This window comes from Eschrichtius robustus, chromosome 14 (assembly GCF_028021215.1).
Source record: "Eschrichtius robustus isolate mEscRob2 chromosome 14, mEscRob2.pri, whole genome shotgun sequence".
Classification (NCBI taxonomy): Eukaryota; Metazoa; Chordata; class Mammalia; order Artiodactyla; family Eschrichtiidae; genus Eschrichtius; species Eschrichtius robustus.
Window position 1 is genome coordinate 8,878,399 of NC_090837.1, and position 25,685 is coordinate 8,904,083.

The 25,685-nt window shown below is 40.4% G+C and overlaps 1 protein-coding gene across 1 annotated transcript in view; it reads left to right on the top strand.

Annotated features, from left to right (window-relative positions):
• Window positions 1-865: 865 nt before the first annotated feature.
• ATP2A2 (ATPase sarcoplasmic/endoplasmic reticulum Ca2+ transporting 2) overlaps window positions 866-25,685 on the top strand; it is a 62,035-nt gene continuing 37,215 nt past the window's right edge. Inside the window, exons 1-5 of the mRNA XM_068563556.1 lie at window positions 866-1,565; window positions 2,270-2,287; window positions 2,373-2,455; window positions 9,899-10,003; window positions 14,611-14,749. Coding sequence (XP_068419657.1) covers window positions 1,448-1,565; window positions 2,270-2,287; window positions 2,373-2,455; window positions 9,899-10,003; window positions 14,611-14,749 — 463 coding nt within the window. The 5' untranslated portion in view covers window positions 866-1,447. The remainder of the gene's footprint in view (window positions 1,566-2,269; window positions 2,288-2,372; window positions 2,456-9,898; window positions 10,004-14,610; window positions 14,750-25,685) is intronic.

Sequence of the window (25,685 nt, forward strand, 5' to 3'; positions counted from 1 at the left end):
TTAATCAATGCCCAAGCGAGGCACCTTCTAGCACAACTCTCGCTTATTTAGCAGTTACAGTAGCGTAATCTGTGACTTCCATGCAGACATGTATCAAAGGCTGTGTGGGATATTAAAAACAATATAAAACCTCCTTCTTCCTCTCCCCAGAGTGGGGTTCCCTCAGTCAGAGCACCAGAAGCTGCTGGGGAAGGGCTGGTATTTGCATGCGGTGGAGCTCTCGGCGCGGGCTGTGGGATGCGGTGTTCCTGAAGCGACAGATGAGGGATTTTGGCCGTGTGGGAAGTGAACTGAGGAATTCCTCCCCTCGGTTCCTAAGAGGGGCTCTGAAGTACACAGATTGGGTTGCAGAGTGCGGCCCTGGGGGGTGGAGGGCAAGGGGGCGAGCCAAGAACACCAACCCCAGCGCGCTTCGGTGAAGCTCTGCGCCGACCGAGTTCGTAAGGTTCCTCAGCCTCGTCTTCCCAATCACCCACCCCAACCCGAGGCCGACTCTGAAGGGTAGGCAGTTTCCTTGGGGCAGCGAGTGCAGGGAGCCCACGTGAGCCCTCCACCTCCCTGGGTTCTACGTCTGCAGGTGGTTGAGCTGGGCGGGAATCGAGATCCGCGTTAGCCAAAGAGAGGCCAAGGGCTCTCCGCCTAACAGCCGGTCAGACCGCGCAGGGCGCGGGCACGCCGACTTCGATCCGGGTTCCTGGGGGCGGTGCGCGGGAGGAGGCGGGGCTTGCGCGGCCGCGTGGGCGCAAGTCGCGCGGGAGGGAGGGAGCCTGAGGGAGGGGGCGGGGCCGCGCCTCCCGCGCCGCGCTGGGCCCTCTCGGCCAATGAGCGGCGTCCACATGCCGCGGCGGCGGCGAGAGGGGAGGCAGCGGCGGATAAATGCTATTAGAGCAGCCGCCGCGGAGCCGTCCCCGACGCCACCTCCTTCCCCTCCGCTGCGGTTTCTTCCACTGCTGTCGGGGGTGCAGAGCTGAGGGGAGAGGGCGAGCGCGCCGCGCATCACCCCGCCGGCTCTCCTCCGTTGCTCCGTTCCGCTCTCAGGGGTCGGCCGAGCGCCCCCTCCTCCGGCCCGGGCGGGGCCGAGAATCACCTCAGGAGAACGGGGAGGGGGCCTGGGGGCCGCGGTCTGCACTCCCGGCGGGCGGTTGAGGGTGAAGGAGGCCCTCCCTTCTGACGAGGGGAGGGAGGGTCGGGAGGCCCCCCCACCGTCCAGCTGTGCCCAGGGCGGGCGCCGGCGAGGGCCGGGCTGCGAGAGGGGCGGTTGCTGGGGGAGGGGGCGCGGGGTGATTCAGCGCCCGGCGAGGCGGAAGCGGCCGGAGTAGGAGAAGGAGGGGGGAGAGGCCAGTCCGCGCCTGGGCGCACGGGGTGGCACGAGCCCGCGGCCCGAGTGCGAGGCGGAGGCGAGGAGGCCGCGGGGACTGGAGGCGAGGCCGGCCTGGCCCCCGCAGCCATGGAGAACGCGCACACAAAGACGGTAGAGGAAGTGCTGGGCCACTTCTGCGTCAACGAAAGCACAGGGCTGAGCCTGGAGCAGGTCAAGAAGCTCAAGGAGAGATGGGGCTCCAACGGTAGGTGCCCGGCGCCGGGGCTGCAGCGGCGCCGCGCGGCTAGGCGCGGGCCCGAGAGCCAGGAAAGATGGCTGACCGAGCTCCACCTCGTGGGTCTCGGCTCCGCGCCTGCCTAGGGCTGCAGGCGGCGGGTTGAGCCCGCGCGCCGGCCCCGCGGGAGAGGGGTTGCAGGCTGGGGGCGCCGGGGTCGGGTCTGCGCCTCTTCTCGACTTCCTCGTGGCTCCAGCCCTTGACCTTCCCCGCACGCAGCTAGCTCCGCGGCTTCTCACGAGCAGCAGCTGGCCCCGGCGGAGGGAGGGATGAGCCTCCTGCATCTGGGTTGAGCCCTGCGAGACATTTTCTCGTCCCTACCCGGTTTATGAGGCGTTGTAGTTGAGAATGCCTCTGACCGTTCTTGTACTACCCAGAGTTACACATCTGGCAGAAGTGATGACAGAGCTGAAATGACTCCTTGTTTCAGGAGCCTTGCTTAGGTGGTGATGAGATTTCACGTTTTGGAGTAGATCAGTACAACAAATACTGCATATTTTCTTGGGGTACCATTTTGGTATGGTTTCTGTTAAATATGGTTGAATGTTCATATATCTAGATGCGTCTTTCAAAGACAGTGATAATTTAGTAATTCTTTTTGTAAAGGCAGAGTGCTAAAATGTTTTTTTTCCCCCCTCTTGACACGTTGCCTGGTGAATTTCTACATTCTACAGAGTTACCGGCTGAAGAAGGTGAGTAATCTTAACACGTTTCTTCCCCCACTTTGTGTGCTGATCTTAAGATGACATTTACAAAAGATATGTTTGTTTCTAACAGGAAAAACCTTGCTGGAACTTGTGATTGAGCAGTTTGAAGACTTATTAGTTAGAATTTTATTGTTGGCAGCATGTATATCTTTTGTAAGTATAAAGAAATTTACTTTATCTCCAAAAAGTTGAGACTATACCATAGATGAAAAACCAGGAAACAAATGTCTATTGAGTGAGAACATTATATTTGGAGATTTAAGCTGTTTCTTAATGTTTTGTGTGGGGTTTTGGGGGGTGGTTTTTTTTTTTTTTTTGATTCCCTAGGTATTTTAAACTTACAAATAAAACATTTGAAGCCATTCGCGTACAGAAAATAAATGGATGTCTGACATTGGCAGTGCAGTTAGAAATTGTTCCCAAATGCGGCAGGCAGGGTCTTATAAATTCTTGTGGTTTATCAGCTTTTAATATCAAAAAGTTCTTTATTGGAAGGCCTTGTCTGTTTTGGGTTCTTCCGTTGTGTAAGATCATACTAAGATGATGTTGGGCTCTTTGTAGTCTGTAAATAGAACTTACAAAAGGAATATTCCAGTTGCTCTCCCTTCCTGGTAATGGCAAGGTGACAGTTGTTTCTGACAGTGACAAGAATGATGACGGCAGTGATGGCACCACTGTTGACCAAATTTGGTCACTGACCTTTAGGGTGGTATATTTATCTAAATTGGACCCCTGTCTTGAGTGGCTCCTAGGTTGAGAGAACAAGGTTTAGTACAATTGGTTCTAGATCTTAAAAGAAAAAAAAAACAAAACAAAACTTTTTTCATGTTCTCTATGTGCTTACCAGCTTGAGTTCTGTATGGTTGCTAAGAAACTGGTGAAATGCAAAGAACAGCAGAAGAAAGGTGATGGGGGTTGGAAAGGATAATTCTAGGTTATTATTAACATTTTTTGTGTGTTCAATATTGATTTTTTTATTGCATTTTTTTTCTTGGGCATTGGATTTCGAAGTTTTCCTAAAAATGGTCATGAATAGGACACAGATGTTCCTAATCCTAACAGCATGAGATGCCTTTTGTTCTTAAAGTACAGTATTTTATTCTTATAAAAACCAAGATGGGAAGTGAAATTCACTCAGTGCGAAAACTTGTTTCAGGCTTTGCAAACTTGACACAGCTTCAAGGCCTCATTTTTGTGTGTTTGTAAGCATGCAGGCCTCAGGGATCTACCTCTGTCTTTATTGACAACCTTACCCTAGAGGGCTATTTTGAGAACTAAATACACGAAGCAGTGGGCATTTCTTTACTTTAGGTGAAGGGAAAAAATTGGCAAGAGGTGAACTTTTTTGGAGTTTCTGTACGCAGATTCTGCCATGAGACTTTCATATGTCATGCCATGTTAGCCAAGTGATGTGTAGCCGTTAATAATTAATTCCTCACGAATGTTTTCTACGGTTTTCATTGAATAAAATTAAGAGAGTGTCATAGCAAATCATTAAGCATCCTGAATTAATCACTCCATACCTTATACGTGTCTGTTTTTTCTTGGTTGGTTAAAAAAAATTCCCCTTCAGTAAGTGGCTGCTGCTTTACCAATTCAGATAAAGGAATAGAGCTGTTTGATTAATTAGTTTCAATACATTGTCCTGGAACAAAACGAATAATGTGTTTGAGGTAGTATAATGTTTATGTTTAAGCTGGCTACATAATTTTAAAATAGTCTCAAGTTTGGTAGTTTTAATACTGGGCTTCAATAAGGTCATCGGGGATCTCTTAGAAGTTAATCAGCTGCTATATATGAGAAGAGATAAAATAAATTTTTATTGAGTTATTTTGTGTGTGTAATTTAAGGCAGTGTTGTAACATCGGTGGCATTACTTCCAGTAGACAAGCTATTGACTATTTGGGTTGTATAGGATCTCTTGAGTGGCCAGTTTGAGTGACTTTATATTAATATTTTGAAATAATGATGTGAGTTTTACTTTGAAGTAAGGAGCTTAAATCTTCTGGGCATTTTCACGTTTTTTTTTTTATTATTATTATTCTATTTTATTTTTTGGCTGTGCTGCACAGCTTGCAGGATCTGTAGTTCCCCGATCAGGGAATGAACCCGGCCGCAGCGGTGAAAGCCCCGAATCCTAACCACTGGAGTGCCAGGGAATTCCCTCAAATGGGTTTTTAAATAAAAGCTTTAATTTTGTTGTAAGGTAGGATGTTGGCTTTTTGTAGCTTTATAGAGCTATATTTTGGAGTTGAAATTTGAGCTACCTTTTTGGTAACTACATGGAGTTATTGCTTAGGAAATGAACTATGTTACATTTTTATTTTATGGGTTGTTAAACAGAAAAGTTTAAACATTTATTGTTTAGGAAGCACTGTAACAATTTGCTTTGATTTGTTTGATCAAGAAATTGCAGATATAAAACTTGTTGATTTTCTTCATGTGGGATTAGCACTACTGCTACATTATACTTGACCCTTTTCACTCCACATTTCTTTACCTTTGAAAAGACCACTGAGTTTTTTGTGGTAGTTAGTTCATTCCTATTCGTTTAAAAGGAAAAATGGTAAAATATACATGCTCTTTTGGAGAAGCAAATAGGCAGTTTTTATAATCTATATATGATACATCATCAGGTTCTGCTCAAGTTAAGAAATACTAGGCTTTAGTGATATATTTCAAATATCTAAGTAGTAAACTGTTAACCAGAGTTAATATTTTGCGTTGGCAGAAAGTAGGAAACAGCATTAATGTTTTATACTTGTGACCTGTAGGGATAAAGTTTAATTAACTTGTCACTTGGATTGGAAGAAGTGAGCTATATATCTCCCATTGTATGTGAAGTAACATTAGAAATTCCTTAACTTGACGTTCAGTACCTTCCTATCCTTTTCACTTTTTCTTTCCATCCCCCTTGTTCACCAACTTTGCCCTTCATATAACACATCATATGGTTGCTTAATTGGAATGCCTGTTCTTTTCTCTCTTCCCTGCTTTGTTAGGAATTGAGCACCTTAGGTACATGGCACAAACACTGGGAATACAGCATGGAACGAAATACACGGTCTCTTACCTGGAGCTGATGTTCTAGTGGAGACAGATAAAAGTAAATTATATAATAAACTGTTGGATTGGAGATAGTGCTGTGGAAAAAAATAACATGGTTGGTGGTGGCGGAATAGGGGAGACTGTGGAAGGAGTGCAGTTTTCAAATAGGGCAGTCAGGAGAGGTGAGCTTGAGGACCATATTTGTCTCTTCTGTCAGAATCATAAAGTCTTCTCTGGTAACACAATTTGCATAAGCTTCTCTACCCTTCACCCCCATTTCCCTACCTCAGCTACTTAGATTGACCCTAAAATGCTAATAAAACTTTTTTAGACCAGGGCACTTCTCAACTTTGATTTACATTTGAATAATTTGTCTTTTCTTCCTACTGGAACCTTTGAAGGGATTCATAATTCCTTTTAGAACCTAGGTTAGTGCTTCTTTTCTTTAATTAATTAATTTGTTTTTTATTTATTTTTGGCTGCGTTGGGTCTTCGTTGCTGTGCGCGCAGGCTTTCTCTAGTTGCAGCGAGCGGGGGCTACTCTTCGTTGTGGTGCGCGGGCTTCCCATTGCGGTGGCTTCTCTTGTTGCGGAGCACGGGCTCTAGGCGCGTGGGCTTCAGTAGTTGCAGCACGCAGGCTCAGCAGTTGTGGCTCGTGGGCTCTAGAGCGCAGGCTCAGTAGCTGTGGTGCACGGGCTTAGCTGCTCCGTGGCATGTGGGATCTTCCCAGACCAGGGCTCGAACCTGTGTCCCCTGCATTGGTAGGCGGATTCTTAAGCACTGCGCCACTAGGGAAGTCCCAGGTTAGTGCTTTTGATATAACAAATATTTGGATGAGTTTGTGTTGGTAGCATTTTCAAAATACATGAAATTTGTTTACTTTGGTTTTCTCAGTAAGATATATTCAAAAAGTATTTGATAATGTAGTGCTTTTAAATTTTTCCTGTGTTTTAATTATTTTGAAGGACAAAATGGGCAGTTTACTGATTGGTTTAAGTAATTTATTTAGAGCCTGTCTTTAAAATATGGTTTGAAAGGTGAATGTGTATGGGGTTTTTTTGTTTTCTTTTAAAGAAGATTGTATTTTCAAATCTGAAAATATTGAAGAGTGTTTTCACATAAGCTTTATGTGTGGTTCAGAAGAGAATCTATAGTCTATAATTCATACTATTTTTTTTATAATGGCTGAACTTTTGTTTCTCACCTCAGATAATTGCTGTAACACTTATTGGTGATACTTTATTTCTGTTTCCTCTTTTTAAATTTCTTGATGTAAATTTTTTCCTTCATTGAACAAATGTTTGGGTGCCCTAAGGCATTGCAAATTTCTAAGGATACAAGGAGGAATGCAGACCTGATACATGTTTTAAGACCCTCAGCCTTAAGAATGTGCTTATGGTCTCTCATTTTCTTCTTATGTTCTTGTTAAGAGCTCTGCACATTATCCTAACGTGTAGATAACTGAGTCATGGTACCATGACTGTCTCCTAGTTTATACCAGAACATGCCTTTTTACCTTGGATTAAAATTTGCTTAATTCATTAAACCCTGCTCTCTGGCATCTTTCGGCTGTACTCTCAGAAGTTATGGTGATATACAGAGATCAGTCTTCCATATAACAATTAGAAGATACCCTACCGTGTCTAAAGTAACCTAGCAAGTGAATTCCCAGTGGTTAGGACTCGGTGCTTTCACTGCCAGGACCCAGGTTCGATCCCTGGTCGGGGAACTAAATAAATAAAGTAAAACAAATAAATAAATAAAATTAAATAAATAAAGTAACCTAGCAAGTGTTTACTTTGAATAGGATTGACAAGTTTGAAACTTTTGAACTTGCTGTAGCTGGATACTGTAAGCCCCAGAAGTACTGTTACTGTATTAATAGTGCAAAGCAAAGAAAGAAGAAACACTATGCCTAAAATTATACTGCAGTAGCTTTTCCTTCCACTTCCATTTGATATTGTTAATGAGGTTGGTTACCTTTTTGCTCTCTTAATGTTTAAGTTCATAGACTGCCAGGCAGGGACTTGTACCTTAGACGTTTTATGAGATTTTGTTTTGTTTATTCATGCATCTATTCAATAAATATATAGTGAGCATCAACTATGTACCAGAGACTCTTCTAGATCCCTGGGGATAGAATAGTCAACAAAAGGAAATACAAACAGATAATCCTTTATATTCAACCTGTTCTCAATAAAGATTTTTTAGAAACATTCTCTCTGCCCCCTGTATATTTTGTATAACTTCTGGTAAACCATAATTATGAACTGACTGTACTATAATGCTAATAAGACATAATAATTTGTCACTCATCCAGTTTCCCTCTTCACTACCCCCTTCCCCATCTCATGGGATCTTTCATTTGTCAGCTTCATCTTCCCATTTACACAAGAGAGGTTTTCTTTTCAATAGAACAAAACCATGAAGGACTGCACCATGTGGTTTGAACATGATTGACTGGATTGGTTCTTAGCAGTAAATGAAATACGGTTCATCTTTATTTTGAGTTGTAGCACTTAATTCTTTGGGTTATTTGTGGGTTTCAAAATATTTTTTAAAATATTAGAAAATTGGTAGTTGTCAGTGTTAAATAGGTTCAGCACTGTCCTTCCACACTAAGAGATTTGCCCACTAGTTTCTCATCAGGCAGTAATTATACATTGTACAGAACCCTCAAATAACTATGAATGCCTGTGTTTCTTACACATAAACATTTAAAGTCACATAGTGGAAGAAAAGGCTACTACATAATACAGATGAGGATTATTGCATTATTGATAAATACCACTTGTGCAAAGGAACCACACATTTCTTGAAAAGTAGAGGTTTGCTTTGATAGTCCTGTCACTGCTTGCTTGCTTTAGTCTTTTCCTTTGTTCCAGCTTATGTGGGATATTGCTTTAAGTTTGTTCCTCAGGCCTAGCTGCCAAGAGGGAAATTCATACCCGCTTTAACAAGGTGTGAAGCTTATCTTACAGTTGCTAATGCCTCACTGACCTTTTCTAAAGGTCCTCCTTACTCTTCAAGTTGAGCAATTTTTCTCCCCCAAGAGCTAATTAAGTTTCTTATTTCTGATATGCTCTCCTTGGCAAATGTTTGAAAGGCTAGTATCAAAGCAGCTGTGATCTTGCGTCTATCAAAATTTATAACTTCCTAGAGAAGTTTTCATCCTGCCATTAGGCCTGGCCTTAACACCAGGAATGCCCAGCTGAAAGCTTGCAGCAACAATTTATATTCATTCTGGTGTTCTGCTTGCCCTGGTTCATTAGCTGTCAGTGGTGATTGGCGTCTTTCAGGACCTGGCCTTGGGTCTCCTGGTTTTTTTCCTGCTCAAATTGATATTTCTTTTGTTGGTGGTATAGTGGTGAGCATAGCTGCCTAACAAATTGATATTTGTTGTTAATTCATCGTTACCCTCTTTTACTTGCAAAATTCATGTTGGGTCTTGCCTTAATCATCTTTCTGGTTGTTTGCTGTTTGTGTCAAAGCTCACTTTATAGTATTCCACTAGGTACAAATGTAGTCGCCAGATGGCTTCATTATTGCCATACATCATATCTGACAGTATTAAAAAGTATCAGAAACAGTGCTTTCATTGTTTACTGAATAGATCTTTTAAAGAAAAGATTTCATTGTGGAATATACAAACATTTTAAGCAGTGTTAAAAGGCAAAGGCAAATCTTACCTCCCAGACTGTTTCATGAGATACCTTTAACATCCTTTTTGGATTGGCAGTTTTCCACAAAAATTGGTTGTTAAATTTTTAACCATTTAGATGCCTCTTTTACTATGTTGTTTATTATTTTAAGATTCATTGTGTTGGATTCTTTCTTCATAGGGTTGCTCAGTTAGAAAGTACAGTGTGGCTTGTGTGAGCTAGAAGTTAATTCTCTGCTCATTTTTCTTGGGACAGTGTTCTGTGCCCAGGTATAACATTTTTGGATTTATGTCATCTCTGAAGTGCTGTGTTCCTATACTAGATATCATATGGAGGATAACCTTCAAAATACATTCCTGATCGCAGAACAGCCTTGCAGTAATGGCCTTCAGCAACACCACTGAAAATACGTGGGACATTAGCAGATTATATACTCTAATTTTGAGTCAATGATTAAGTTGTTTTTACTATGAATTTGTGCCACATAGGTATTATTTGATGTGACTATTAACCAAATTAACAAAGTTTCATGATTGCCTTTTGCTTTAACAAAATCAGGAATTTGTTTTATTTCTTTTGAAAAATATACACAGAAAATGAATGGGATTTAGTTCCCCAAAAGTATTTGTTTTGGATTTTGAACCAATTATGACATGAAAAAATAAATTAGTTCTTAAGGGTATTATTAAGAAGTTTATAGTTTTGAGTCTTAAGAATTATTGGGAACAAGATATAAGCTTGTTGTTTATGTCATTACATTTTGCTACCTTTTGTTTCTAAGGATGGTAAGAAAAGAGATTTTATGTATCATAATAATTCCTTTAATGCCAGCCGCTTTTGTTGTAAGAACACATTACAGTTCTAATGCATGCCATTTCTCTTTTAGGTTTTGGCTTGGTTTGAAGAAGGTGAAGAAACAATTACAGCTTTTGTAGAACCCTTTGTGATTTTACTTATATTAGTAGCCAATGCAATTGTGGGTGTATGGCAGGTAAGCAAAAATTCCTGCAGTGCGAAATTTTGGTAATTTACGTAAGTGATTTAAACTGTGTTAAAACAATCTGTGGAACTACGTGTGTTTTTTATCTGTTTATTTAATGGCAAAATTTTAGACCTCATGCATATATACTTTGCTGTTAAAATTGCTCATCCTTCATGGTAGCATGGAATTAAGAACAGTGGATAAAGAAGCTACTTAAGGAAAACCAGAAAATTTGACAACCAGTATTCTCTTTATATTTTCTAGTTGCTTCCTATGAAAAACTTTTATTCTCCTTGGGGGTGTGTGTGTGTGTGTGTGTATTTAGCTATAAAAACTGTTTAAATCCTAAATAATTTTACCTTCAGAGCATATTCCTGGCTATTTTCCCTTAACTGCCCAGTACCCAGGCCTTTCTTATTCACAGAATGGAAGCTAATTTTACTACAGAAACATAATGGGATCACACGTCTGCCCCATATTTGCATGATTGGTCTTCTGCAGATAGCTAGTTTGAGAATTTAACTTTTTTAAGACTGTGGATCTGTTAGGTTTTTGTTTTTGATATATTTTAACAAACCCAGACTAATATTTCACATTCATCTTTTTATTTTTGGCTGCGTTGGGTCTTCTTTGCTGTGTACAGGCTTTCTCTAGTTGCGGTGAGCGGGGGCTACTCTTCGTTGCAGTGCGGTGGCTTCTCTTGTTGCGGAGCGCAGGCTTCAGTAGTTGTGGCTCGCGGGCTCTAGAGTGCAGGCTCAGTAGTTGTGGCACACGGGCTTAGTTACTCCGTGGCATGTGGGATCTTCCCGGACCAGGGATCGAACCCATGTCCCCTGCATTGGCAGGCAGATTCTTAATCACTGTGCCACCAGGGAAGTCCCTCTCATTCATCTTTTAAGTATTGATCTTTTAGATTTTTGATAGATATAGTCACCTCTTTCAGGACTAAAATAGAGTGCATCTGTCATTCGTAAAGTGGAAGCATCTTATAAACATACTTAGTCCTATTGGAATCGTAAATTTCTGATCTTATTAATAAACATGAAGGCCTTTATGTGGTGAGCTCATATAGAAGGAAGCCTACTTAGAAGAAATTTTTAATTGTGCTACATTCCTCTTTTGATTTTTTAAAAATTGCTTTTATTTAAATAGAAATGATCTTTTTGTGAATAATTTAGGCAAAAGAAACAACATATAGCATTAGATTGTCCTTCTCAAGTTAGTAATATGCATTTTTAAATTAATTTATGTCAGTTACGTAATAGATACCTCATATATATTCCCTTTTCATGCTCAGAGTGATTTTGTAAGGCAGATGATATTCCCATTGGACAGATGTGACAGAAGTTCAGAGTGATTGACTTATCAAAGGCCATACAGATAGTACATACATAGAGTATCTGAGATTTATATCCAGGGCCAGGCTGATCTGAACTCCAAAGTAAAATTTTATAGCCATTTTCACAGGACTTTTAGATATGTCTTAGCTTAAAGAAAAGAGTAATATTTTTGATGGATATCCTATTGCATAATATACAGAAGGGTATGAGCAATAAATACTATAGGGTTCTTTCTGGAAGTAATGAAAGTTATAATTATAGTGTAAGGTAGTATTTGGGAGGGGTGGGGCATGTATTTCTGATCAGTGTCATCAAGGAAGGCTGACAAGCAATTGGGGGAACTATAAAGAAGTGGGACTTTTGTGGGTGGAAGCTGGGGAGAATATTCCAGAGAGGGGGTGGCATGAGCAGAGAGGTACAAAGTGTGTTTGAGGAATGACATTTAGATCTTTTTAGGTTTGAGTGGAGGAGGTAGGAGTTGTAACTTTTAGAACAAAGGAAACCTTAGAAGGTCTTCTAAGTTTTTGTTCATAGTAAGTTAGGTATATTTGTTTTTCCCCAAGCTGACCTGTTTTTTGTTGTTTGTTTGTTTTTGGTTTTTTTAATAAATTTATGTTTGGCTGTGTTGGGTCTTTGTTGCTTCACGCGGGCTTTCTCTAGCTGCGGTGAGTGGGGGCTACTCTTCGTTGAGGTGCGGTGGCTTCTCTTGTTGCGGAACACGGGCTCTAGGCAGGTGGGCTCAGTAGTTGTGGCTTGCAGGCTCTAGAGTGCAGGCCCAGTAGTTGTGGCGCATGGGCTTAGTTGCTCCGTGGTATGTGGGATCTTCCTGGACCAGGGCTAGAACCCGTGTCCCCTGCATTGGCAGGCAGATGCTTAACCACTGCGCCACCAGGGAAGTCCCCCTGATTTTTAATGAAGTCTTTATTGAATTTGTTACGATATTGCTTCTGTTCTATGTTTTGGTTTTTTGGCCACAAGGCATGTGGGATCTTAGCTCCCTGACCAGGGATGGAACCTGAACCCCCTGCATTGGAAGGCAAAGTCTTAACCATTGGACCACCAGGGAAGTCCCTCCCTGATTTTTAATAGAAGCAAAATACAGTGCTCCTGGACATCTTAACTTTGGTCAGTCCAATTAAACTCTACCTGACATGACCTCGAGGAAGGAGAAAAAAATAAAACTGCCACAATTCATAAATTCTAGGGGGAAAAATCCTGAGGAAAAGTAGTTTCAAATTTGAATAATTGAATAGCAGCAATGCTCAGAATTTATTCTTTCTACAATATCAGTAACATTTGAACTTAACCTGAAGGACCTTTTAGCAGTGACATTAATTAGAGTTAGATATGCTGGTATTTCTGTTAATTATAAGGTGATACAGATAGACTCATTCTTTAAGCAGATCTGATTGGGATTTAAATTATTTTTATCATGAACTTTCCAAATATAAGGTTTCCTGTACTTTCTCAGGAATGCATACGTAAAAAGTTAGACACATGCCATTAGCTTTCAGTTTTGTGTCATCTAAATTCTCTTTAAGCAGGTTTGAGGACTTAATTTTTACCACAGTGTGAAAAATGAGATTGCATGGTATCGAGCATAAATTTTATCCAAATGAAGGTTAAATTGAAGAGGTTTAGATTGGAGGGCAAAGATGTGAGAGAAATGAAAGAATTGTTTCCTTTGTCCACTGAGTAACCTCAACTGGGCACGTGCTTTGTAGATTTGCTCCTTCTAATTGCTTATTTTCTTTTTTTTTTAAATTAATTTATTTTATTTTATATTTATTTTTGGCTGCGTTGGGTCTTCGTTGCTGCGTGCGGACTTTCTCTAGTTGCAGTGAGCAGGGGCCACTCTTCGTTGTGGAGTGTGGGTTCTCATTGTGGTGGCTCCTCTTGTTGCAGAGCACGGGCTCTAGGCGTGAGGGCTTCAGTAGTTGTGGCACACGGGCTCAGTAGTTGTGGCTTGCAGGCTCTAGAGTGCAGACTCAGTAGTTGTGGCGCACGGGCTTAGTTGCTCTGCGGCATGTGGGATCTTTCCAGACCAGGGCTCAAATCTGTGTCCCCTGCATTGGCAAGCGGATTCTTAACCACTGCGCCACCAGGGAAGTCCTAATTGCTTATTTTTTAAAAGGAGAAAAGGCAAATTTCACACATACTCCCCCACCACCCCCCAAAGGAACTTTCCCTTAGCTTTTTTTTTCAACATGGCTCATTTTAATTCTGCATCTTTCATCTTGAAATTAGGAAATAAAAATTGTGTGTGACTAAGTCTTGACATGTTCATATATAATATTATGGTAAATGTGGTATGTGACTGGCAGTGCTTCCGGCCACTTATTGGTCTTCAGTACTGGTGAGAGATTTAGAATTTGAGACGTAACTGGATTTTCTTAATTCATCACTCAAAGCATTTACTGTGTGCCAAAACAATCTAAGCATTTTACACATAGCTTGTAAATCCTCACAACCCTTGAGGGTGGGTACTGTTAGTGTCCTGGTTTTGTAGGCCATAAAGCTGTGTGTCATGTAACTTATCCACAGACACATAGTTTTTGAGTGCAAAAGCCTGGGTTGAGCCTGGGCGGTCCAACCCCAGACCATCACCTTTCATGGGGGTCAAGATTGACTTAATGGGGCTTCCCTGGTGGCGCAGTGGTTGAGAATCTGCCTGCCAATGCAGGGGACACGGGTTCGAGCCCTGGTCTGGGAAGATCCCACATGCCGCGGAGCAGCTGGGCCCGTGAGCCACAGCTACTGAGCCTGCGCGTCTGGAGCCTGTGCTCCGCAACAAGAGAGGCCGCGATAGTGAGAGGCCCACGCACTGCGATGAAGAGTGGTCCCCACTTGCCACAACTAGAGAAAGCCCTCGCACAGAAACGAAGACCCAACACAGCCATAAATAAATAAATAAATATTTAAAAAAAAAAAAAGATTGACTTAATGATGTGAGTGTGTGAAGCTGAAGGTGAGGGCCATGTTGCACAGTGTGCATAGGGACAGCAGGTTCTAATAACTGCTTCTTTCCATTGATTTTTATCTCCTTACCCTTCTTCGGGTGCTTATTTTTTCATTTTTAGTACAAAATCATAAGGGCCTAGTGTTTCTTACCTTAAGATGTGAATCATTTATTACAAATGTCATTAATGTGCATCTCCTGTATTTTTTCTTTTTAAGTTTAGTTTACAACTCTTAAAATTTGATTCCTAGGGCTAGAAACCCTTGGCAGTGGCAGGCTATATTTACTACTGTTATCTTTTGTTTTCTTTTTTACAGGAAAGAAATGCTGAAAATGCAATCGAAGCCCTTAAGGAGTATGAGCCTGAAATGGGCAAAGTGTATCGACAAGACAGGAAGAGTGTACAGCGGATTAAAGCTAAAGACATAGTTCCTGGTGATATTGTAGAAATTGCTGGTGAGTTGAGTTTGTCATTTTTATTTTAGGTTGTATATCTGAATACAGTCCTTTTCTGAAGGCTCATACTTAAGAGTTTTAAAAGTTAGGCTCATGTGTATCAATTACGTTAACAGATTTTTAGTGCTATCCAAACGAATCAGGTTTTCTGTAAAATTTTCAAAGTGTTTTGGCACTTCCCTTCATGTTGATAAGTGTTTTTCTTTTATTTTTTTTAAACAAGGTGTTTTGAATTATTGTGCTTATTACTTTTAGTACATTGTGGAACACTAGTGCTGAAGAGATAATGAACTTAATCTTGATTTGACAGTTAGTTGTAGTGAGCAGTTTGTAGAATACTAGTTAATGGCTACATAGTTTTTCCTGTTTTGGTTCTTGGCACAAATAGGTCAAACTTGCAACCGTCAAACCTAGTTGATGGCTAAGGATAATCTCATGACTTTAAAAGCTCTACTTAAAAATACTTGGACATAACACTGAGCCAGGGATCTTAGCCAGGGATCTAGGTTTGGGCTTTAAAGAGTTAGTGAATCCACTGCAATGCCAGAGCTCTACACAGATCTCAAAAAGGTCCTCCTTGCTATAGGTCAATGCCATGTTTTCAGGCAACCCAGAATGCCCCTGGAGCCAATCAGAACTGTGTAATCTTTTTGCTGGGGAATCATTACATTGGGTTATTCAAATCATTGTGGTTTTTCACACCCTCCTGAGCTCAGAATACTTGTTTTCTTTTTGTGAATTGTCTCATAGTAATACCTTTACACTGACTTGTGGGGAAAGTGTGCTTTGTCTTACTCATTGTAATGAGAATTCAGTGCTGAGTCTCTTGGCCTGTGCTCTGCAGTTTCGGCCTTTAGAAGTAAATTACTGGGACTTCCCTGGCGGTCCAGTGGTTAAGACTCTGCCCTCTCAATGCAGGGGGCCCTGGTCAGGGAAACTAGATCCCGCATGCTGCCTGGCTCAGCCGAAAAAAACAAACAGAAGAAAAACAAAAGTAAATTACCTTGTCATAGGTCTTCCAGAAAAAGAATAGTGTTGCCTGTGTACCCACACGTTGATTACTTAGGACAGCAAAGTTTGTATAAGTGACCTAACGGCTTGCTTAATAGTGTTAACAAAAGTACAACTCAGAATGCAGTGTTTTGGCCAGTGGATTTTTTAAACTTAATTTTGACATAATTTCAGACTTAAAAGTTGCAAGACTAGTAAGAGTTCCAATTTAGCTTTTACCCAGATTCTCCAAATGTTTGTTGTCACATGTGCATTATCCTCTTTCAGTCTGTGTCTATACATTCACACATTTTTGTCTGAACTATTTGAGAGTAAGTTGCAGAAATGATGCGTCTTTACTCCTAAATACTTGAGTGTTTATTTTATAAAATTTAGAGCATTCTTTTAATATGATTCCAATTAACTACTGAAAGATAACAGTATTATATCAGTTTTTTAATCTGTAGACCTTATTTAGATTTAACCATTTGTCACCATGGATTTTACCGCAAAAATATGACTTACAGAGGGAATTCTGGTGGTGATGTAGGAAGTAGGTCAGAATGGGAAGGCTGGAGATAGGTAAGAGCTAATGAGAGCAAACAATAACAAAGGCTGTAGCATTAAGAATAATGAGGGGAAGATTTTGAGTTTATAAGTAGGAGTTTTAAAGCAAGGGTGCACATCAGAATTATCTGGGGACCCTCCTTAAAAGTATTTACCAGGTCTCAACCCAAAGTATTAACTCTGAATCTCCCTTGGGCAAGGAATTACAGCCATGTATAGTTTGAAAAGTGAGCCTCAGGTTTAGGTGCCAAGCAACAGGTTTTGATAACTTAATAGATATTGGGGTGGATGTGAAGTAGGGTGTGGAATCAAAGATACTGGCAGGATATCTAGTTCAGGTGCCCGGGTGGTGATGGTGCTAGTAACTGAGGAAGGAAACATTAGAGGAAGATAGTTTGTCTTTCCACAAATATATATGTGGTCAGTGCACTTGCAGATCACCTAAATATTGCACAAGATTAATTTTTGACTTTGTATGTTTTCCAGTTCTCCAGCTTAGTCTGGTAATATACTTTCAGCCTGTCAAATTAAGATATTGTAAGAATTTTTTGTGCTAGTTAAGCTATTTCAGTATATTCAATCTATCTGAAAACTTAGAGAAATCACCCCCAAAGTGTTTATCCTTGGTTTGCATCAGTAGATGGCAGTGGTTTACAGCGTCAGAGGAAACTGTAACCTTGATCCTCAAAGCACCATCTTCCCTTTTGAAGGAATAAACTAAGACCAGCTTCTCTTCAATGGGGGTGGTTTTGGTTTCTCTTTTTCTCTGAATTCTGGTTCTCTCCAGTCTTTCCTATCTCAGTAAGTCACTCTTACCACCTAGTTAACTGAGAGAAACTTGGGAATCATCTTGATTCTTTCCTCTCTTATTCTGTCTCTAAGACCAGTTGATTCTGTCTCCAAAACACACCCAAATTTGTTGACTACTTTTTCCTCAGTCACCACACCAGTCCCACCATCACCTCACACCGACATTGTCATTGTGTCCTAACGAGGCTCTGCCTTCCTTTACTGTTTTCTTTCCACGCAGAAGTCAGGGTTTCCTAAAGGTCATGTTTATTCACTTGCTAAAACACTTCAGTGGCTTCTCTCTTGCACCAGAAATATAAATTTTTTTCTTTGACCCTAAATGACCTTGCATTGTATAGCTCCTGCTTGCTTCTGTGATTTCATCTTATGCAACTCCCTATGCTCTAGCCATACGGGCCTCTTTTTTTTTTTTTTTGGCTGCATTGGGTCTTTGTTGCTACGCCCAGGCTTTCTCTAGTTGTGGCTAGCAGGGGCTACTCTTCATTGCAGTGCGCGGGCTTCTTGTTGCGGAGCACGGGCTCTAGAGTGCAGGTTCAGTAGTTGTGGCGCACAGGCTTAGTTGCTCTGTGGCTCGTGGGATCTTCTCGGACCAGGGCTCGAACCCGTGTCCCCTGCATTGGCAGGCGGATTCTTAACTACTGCGCCACCAGGGCAGTCCCTATATAGTGTTTTTTGGGGTTTTTTTTTAAGCATTTCTTAATTTTTTTAAAAAATTATTTCTTTTGTTTTATTTATTTTTGGCTGCATTGGGTCTTCATTGCTGTGCACAGGATTTTCCTAGTTGTGGCGAGTGGGGGCTACTCTTCATTGTGGTGCGCGGGGCCTCATTGCGGTGGCTTCTACTTGTTGCAGAGCACGGGCTCTAGGCACGCGGGCTTCAGTAGTTGTGGCTTGCGAGCTCTAGAGCGCAGGCTCAGTAGTTGTAGCGCACGGGCTTAGTTGCTCTGCGGCATGTGGGATCTTCCTGGACCAGGGCTCGAACCTGTGTCCCCTGCATTGGCAGGCAGATTCTTAACCACTGCACCACCAGGGAAGCCCTATGTAGTGTTTTATATGTTGCATTTGATAGTTTAGGAAGGACAGATGATGATTGATCCGTAGTATGTGTGACACAGGAGTAGTATCCCTTTCCTATTTTTATTTTTTTATATTGTGGTAAAATATACATAGTACAAAGCTTACCATTTTAACCATTTTTCAGTATACAGTTCTGTGGCATTAAGTATATTCACATCATTGTGCAGCTGTCACCACTATTCATCTCCAGAACTTTTTCATCTTCCCAGACTGAAACTCTGTTGCCATTGAACAGTAATTTCTCTTTACCTCCCTTCCTCTAGATCCTGGCAACCACTGCCTTTTTTTTTTTTTTTTTTAATTGATTGATTGATTGCCGCATTGGGTCTTCGTTGCTGTGCACGGGCTTCTCATTGTGGTGGCTTCTCCCACCGCGGAGCTCGGGCTTCAGTAGTCGTGGCTCACGGGCTCTAGAGCACAGGCTCAGTCGTTGTGGAGCACGGGCTTAGTTGCTCCGCGGCATGTGGGATCCTTCGAACCAGGGACCGAACCCGCGTCACCTACATTGGCAGGCGGATTCCCAACCACTGCGCCACCAGGGAAGCCCCACTGCCTTTCTTTTAATATTCAAAAAATATATATTAAAACATGAGTTTAAATCCCTCATCTTAGGTGAATCTACTTATTACCAATAGTAACTGTTCTAAGCAGTACACATACTCATCCCTATTCCGATTTCACCTGTTTTTGAATCCTTTGTGAGGAGTCTAACAGGTCCTGATAGTTAACACTTTTTTCCTCCAACTCTTTCCCCACTGTATACTAATTGCTAAAAGTATATGCAATGCTTGGACATTGGGCTCTTGTATACTACTCTTTTTTGAATTTTGACCATTCTGAGGGATGCTGAACAGAGGTGGTAACTAGTTTTAGATAGATATGAGCAACTAGTTTTAGACAGATATGAACTTTTTATTAAACACTATTGTCATACTACTAGGCAACGAGCACCTTAAGGGCAGAAGTGTGTCACACTGATCATTGTAATCTTCTTGCTGAGCATGTAACAAGCTCTCAGTGAGCAATAAATGAAACTTGAAATCAGAAGTATGGAGTAGGTTTAGCTAATGTAAACCTGCTTATTGTGCAGCTTCTGTGCAGAATAGATAATTTTAAGTCTCTGTGCATAAGTTCAGTAATAACGAAGCTTAAAGTGTGTGCCAGATACAGTGATAAACTTGCTAGTGCTTGGTGTTTAACCATCAACCACTCTATGGGGTGCATACTGTTAGTCATATTTTACAACTGAAACTGAGTCTTTGTGGTTTATTGCTTCTATCTTCAACTGTAGTTAATTTGCTAGAGAAGATACAGCATCCTTAGTAAATGTATACATATTTCATATATCAATTTGTTGGAGGCCTAGTTTACAATTTTTTAAAAACAGCTTTATTGAGATATAATTCACATGCCATAACATGCACTCCTTTAAAGTGTGTAATTAAAGTGGTTTTCAGAGTTCTACAGTCATTACCACTATCTAATTTCAGAACATCTTCCTCCAAAAAGAAAACCCTATACCCATTAGCAATCACTTCCTCTGCCCGTCTTTCCCCAGTCCCTGGCAACCACAATTTGTTTTTAGGGATTTGCTTATTCTGGATATTGCATATAACTGGAATCATACAATAAATGCCCTTTTTAGACTGGCTTCTTTCACTTAGTATATTGTTCTCAGGATTCATTTATGTTGTAGCATGTATCATATAGTTCATTCATGTGTATACTGTATTCATTATGGCTCTAATATTCCATTGTTTAGGTGTGCCACATTTTGTTTATTCATTCATCAGTTCATGGGTATTTGAGTGGTTTTCCCCTTTCTGGCTATTATGCTACTGTGAACATTCAAGTATAATTTTTGTGTGAACATATGCTTTCACTCTCTTAGCTATATACCTAGACATGGAATTGCTGGAGCTTATGGTGACTCAAAGTTTAACATTTTGAGGAACTTCCCAACTGTTTTCCAAAGTAATTGCATCATTTTACATTCCACCAGCAATGTATATAGGTTCCCGTTTCTCCACCTCCTCATCAACACTTGTCTTTTTTAATTTTAGCCATGAAGTGTTATCTCATTGTCATTTTAATTTGTACTTCCCTAATTTCCTAATGATATTGAGCATCTTTTCATGTGCTTATTTTCAGTTAGTATGTCATCTTTGAGAACTGTCTAAATCCATTGGGTTTAGTTGGGTTGTCTTTTTAATGTTGAGTTGTAAGAGTTCTTTATATATCCTGGCTTATCAGATAGGGTTTGAAAAATTTTCTTCCCGTTCTGTAGGTTTCTTTTTTACTTGACGGTGTCCTTTGTAGCATAAAAGTTTTTAATTTGATAGAGTCCTATTTGTCTTTTTTTTTTTCTTTCATTGCTTGTGCTTTTGGTGTCATATCTAAGAAGCTATTCTATGATCTCATGTCACCAAGATTTTGTATATGGTGTGAGGTAGGTGTCCAACTTGATTTTTTTGCATTTGGATATCCAGTAGTATCAGCACCATTTGTTGAAAAGACTTCTTCATTGAGTTGTCCTGACCCTTGTCAAAAATCAATTGACTTCATTTTCCACTGCAAATTGACTATTATTCCATTGATCTGTATGTCTGTCCTCATGCCAGTACCACACTGTCTTGATTACCGTAGCTTTGTAGTAAGTTTTGAAATCACTAAATTTGAGTCCCCTGGCTTTGTTGTTTTTCTAGATTATTTTGGGTATTCTGAGTCCCTTGCATTTCCATATACATTTTAAGTTTAGCTTGTTAATTTCTGCCCCAAAACCCTGCATAGATTTTGATAAGAATAATGTTGACTCTGTAGCTCAGTTTGGGGAATATAAACATCACAGTAATATTAAATCTTCTGATCCATGACCATGGGGTGTCTTTATGTTTATTTAGGTCTCGTTTCTTTTAACACTGTTTTCAGTGTTCAAGTCTTGTACTACTTTTGTTAAGTTTATTCCTAAGTATTTTATGGTTTTTTGTTTGTTTTTTGTGGGGGAGCTATTTGTAATTGGAATCGTTTTCTTAATTTCATTTTCAGATTGTTCTTTGCTAGTGTATAGAAATACAGTTGATTTTTGTGTATTGATATTGTACCTTGCAGTCTTGGTAGACTCTTTTATTTTAATAGTTTTTCAGGGGTTCCTTAAGATTTTCTCTATATAAGACCATGTCATCTGAAAACAAATATTTTTATGTCTTTTCAGCCTGGATGCCTTTTCTTTTTCTTGTCTAATTACCCTGGCTAGACTCTCCAGTAGAATGTTGAAAAGAAGTGGCAAGAGTAGACATCCTTGTCTTGTTCCTGATCGTAGGGGAAAAGTATTCAGTCTTTTACCATGAAGTATGATGTTAGCTATGGGTTTTATAGATGCCCTTTATCATGTCGAGGATGCCTGATCACAATTTTAATTTTTAGGTTGTCAATATACTCTTGTTTGGTCTGTCCTGGTGACTTTTCGTGGTGGTTATGTATTTAGATCCAAATTAGAAATGGTAGTTTTGCTAGATTACTAGTTCCAGTGGGTCACTGAACTGGGAAACATGTAATCCTAAGGCATTTTTTTTTTTTTTCTAAGGCATTTAAGTGAATTATATGGAACATTTTGGGGAAACATTGTGACTGCTTGACCTGGGCCAGATAAATAGGTATTTATTTTATTCAGACTTTTAAGACTATACATGTTGAGGCTTTTTAACTTCTACTTTTATTAGGATTAATAATCTAGTTGACCCTGCAATTTGGCATTTAGCCCAATAATTCAGTTCTGTAAAACTGTAGAAATGAACTTCAGTTCTAAATGTAGATCTAAATTATTTCTTGTCAAAGTCTTACTCTCTACATGGCCTGAAGGGATAAATGGCATGAATTGTGCTCTTAGACATGGTAACTTTTATACTGTTATTTAAATTATGAAATTGAGTGTGAGAGGGTTCTTTCTGGTGAATTGAAAAACTGGAGAATACTTTGAACTGTTTTGAAGATGTAAGTGAGTATGGAGTTGCTTTTGATATTTGCCGAAAGAAAGAGACCTTTTTGTAGTCATTGTTTGGGTGTAAGAATCATCTCCTAACTTCAGATGATAAACTTCTTTTTGCTAGCTTCTGGAAGACATCTGGTAGGATGGTTCTGCTGAACTTCCTGAAGACTAGACTGGGTGGCTTTTTGAGGGGGAGATGGCGGGGGTTTAAGGGAGTTATATTTTAGATGTTGCTGTACCAACTAATAACCTTTCCAAGAAGACATTGTGTAAGCATGCATAGCAAAACCATACGTATACTTCTAACTATCTACAATACAGGAACCAAATAAAATTGATTTGGCAAGTAAAAATATGGAGACAGTTACCCATGTGTTCATCTTCTGAAGCCACAATAATTTTGTATTATCTTAATGCCAGGAAAATATTTCTCTGATGGATGGAAACCAAAAGTAATAAAATCAGGTATAATTTTATGAGAAATGAACATCAGTGTTTAAGCGTTCTGTATTATCTGCCAATATTATCAAGGTGAATCGAGCTATGATAGTCCTGAAAGTCTTTAACTTTAGAATTTGGGGAGGTTTCAGTATTTGCACGGGAGGGGTATTACTGAGTTCTCAAGGCGACTGTTTTCAGATTTTTTATTTATTTATTTATCTTTATTTTTGCGTGTGTTGGGTCTTTGTTGCTGTGCGCGGGCTTTCTCTAGTTGCGGTGAGCAGGGGTTACTATTCGTTGCGGTGCGTGGGCTCCTCATTGTGGTGGCTTCTCTTGTTGCAGAGCATGGGCTCTAGGAGCACAGGCTTCAGTAGTTGTGGCCTGTGGGCTCTAGAGTGCAGGCTCAGTAGTTGTGGCGCACGGGCTTAGTTGCTCCGCGGCATGTGGGATCTTACCGGACAAGCGCTCGAACCCGTGTCTCCTGCATTAGCAGGCGGGTGCTTAACCACTGCGTCACCAGGGAAGTCCCTTCAGAGTTGTTTAAAACAAACTTCTTGTATCTTGGTAACCCAGAGTTGATGACTAGTGCAAGGACGTAAATATCCTCAGATGACTTCTGTCCTGTAGTATACTCTGGAATGAATCATATTTTAAGATTATGTAGGTGATAGAAATGAGTCTCAACATAAAACTGCATTTGCTTTATTTAGGTTCCGGAGAAGTTGATTTTATATTTCCTAAAATGAAGAATAAATATTCAGCAGTAGTGCCAGCAATTTCAGGATTTTTTAAATGAAAATAATAATTCTTAAACTTGGTAACTATTTAAGGGAAGAAAAGTTTCACTTTTGATAGCTTGCAGTAATGAAATTTAGTAACATGTATGAAGTGGCATTTCCAAGCATTTGAGGAAAAGAAAAGATAAACTTGTAAAATAGAAAGATGACTGATTCATATAAGAACCTGTGTTATTATCCTAATTCCATATGACACTGGACAAAGTAAATTAACCTAACCTCTACAGAACTGGGTAATTGGAGTAGCCTCTTAAGGAGCTTTCTGGCTAAAAAGATGTATGATTCAGATAATGTAGCCTTATTTTTTTAGCTGGGGCCATGAGCCTTTTTTTCTTTTGCTTTTAGAAAAAAGGATTGGAGAAGCCTGACTGAACAGTCAGCAAACACTTAATCCATACCTGTTGAGCTCCCTAACACAAATATGAGAAAAGTTAATTCTGTGCTGTAGAGCAGAGGGGTTGGCAAACTTTTTTTAACGGAGCTACCTAGTAAATATTTTGGCTTTTGTGGTCCCAAACAGTCTCTGTAGGGGAAAATTAATTTTTTTTTTAAAAAAAGACTTTAAAAATGAAAATCATCCTTGGCTCAAGGGCTGTTTTTATATTTATTTTTATTATTTTGTTGTTGTTGTTTACTTAGGTTGTGCCAGGTCTTAGTTGCAGCAGGTGGGTTCCTTGGTTGTGATATGCAAACTCTTAGTTGCGGCATGCATGTGGGATCTAGTTCCCTGACTAGGGATCAAACCCAGGCCCCCTGCATTGGGAGCGCGGAGTCTTATCCACTCTGCCACCAGGGATGTCCTTCAAGGGCTGTTTTTAGTGTGATTTTTTTTTTTTTTTTTTTGCCTGCGTTGGGTCTTCATTGCTGGGCGCGGGCTTTTCTCTAGTTGTGGTGAGCGGGGGCTACCCTTTGTTGCAGTGCGTGGGCTTCTCATTGTGGTGGCTTCTCTTGTTGCAGAGCACAGGCTCTAGGGCGGACGGGCTTCAGTAGTTTTGGCACGCAGGCTCAGTAGTTGTGGCACACGGGCTTAGTTGCTCTGCGGCATGTGGGATCTTCCTGGACCAGGGCTCGAACCTGTGTCCCCTGCATTGGCAGGCAGATTCTTAACCACTGCGCCACCAGGGAAGTCTACAGCAGTAGTTCTTAATCATTTCTAGATCATAGGTCCTCTAAAAATTAATGAAATCTGTGGACTCTTTCCCCAAATACACGTATTCAAAATCTTGTATGCAATTTCAGGGGATTCTTTTGCCCTTCTCCCTAGAAATCCACCCCAAGATTCTAGCTATTTGGTTTTAAAAAATGAAGTTACAAGCATACCCAGTTTTACTGTGCTTCTCTTTATTGTGCTTTGCAGATACTGCATTTTTTGCAGATATTTCAAGTTTTTATTATATTTTTATGATCTGTGATCTTTGATGTTACTATTGCAAAAAGATTGACTCACTGAGGGCTCAGGTGATTAGCTTTTTTTTTAGGTGATTAAGTCTTTAGATTAATGTATGTACATTTTTTTTTAGACAATGCTATTGCACACTTAATAGACTACAGTATAGTGTAAAATCTTCCATGTGGCTCGCTTTATTGCAATATTTGCTTTTGTGATTGTCTGGAATTGAACCCACCGTGTCCCCAAGGTATGGCTATATACTATATAATCCAGCAATTCCACTTCTGGGGTATATATTCAAAAGACATGAAATCACTCTCCTTAAGAGGTCTGCACCCTTACGTTCATTGCAGCATTTGTGTATAATAGGCAAAACATGGTAAAAACCTAAGTATCCATCGACGGATAAATGGATAAAGAAAATGTGATGTGTACACACACTCTCTAGAATATTATTCAGCCATAAAAATGAAGGAAATCCTGCTGTTTGCAACAACATGGATGGATCTTAAGTGAAATAAGTCAGAGAAAGGCAAGTACAGTATGATCTCACTTACATGTAAATCTTTAAGAAAGCAAACTCATAGAAACGTATATCAGATTGGTGGTTGCCAGGGGCGGGGAGTGGGGGAATTGGGTGAAGGTGGTCAGAAGGTGCAAATTCCAGTTTTAAGACAAATGTGTTCTGGGAATGTAATGTACAGCATGATGACTGTAGGTAACAAAACTGTAGTGCATATTTGAAAGTTGCTAAGAATAGATCTTAAGTTCTTATCATAAGGAAAAAATTGTAACTGTGAGGTGATGGATATTAACTAATTGTAGTAATTTCACATTGTATGTGTATATCAGATGTTTTACACCCTAAACTTACAGTGT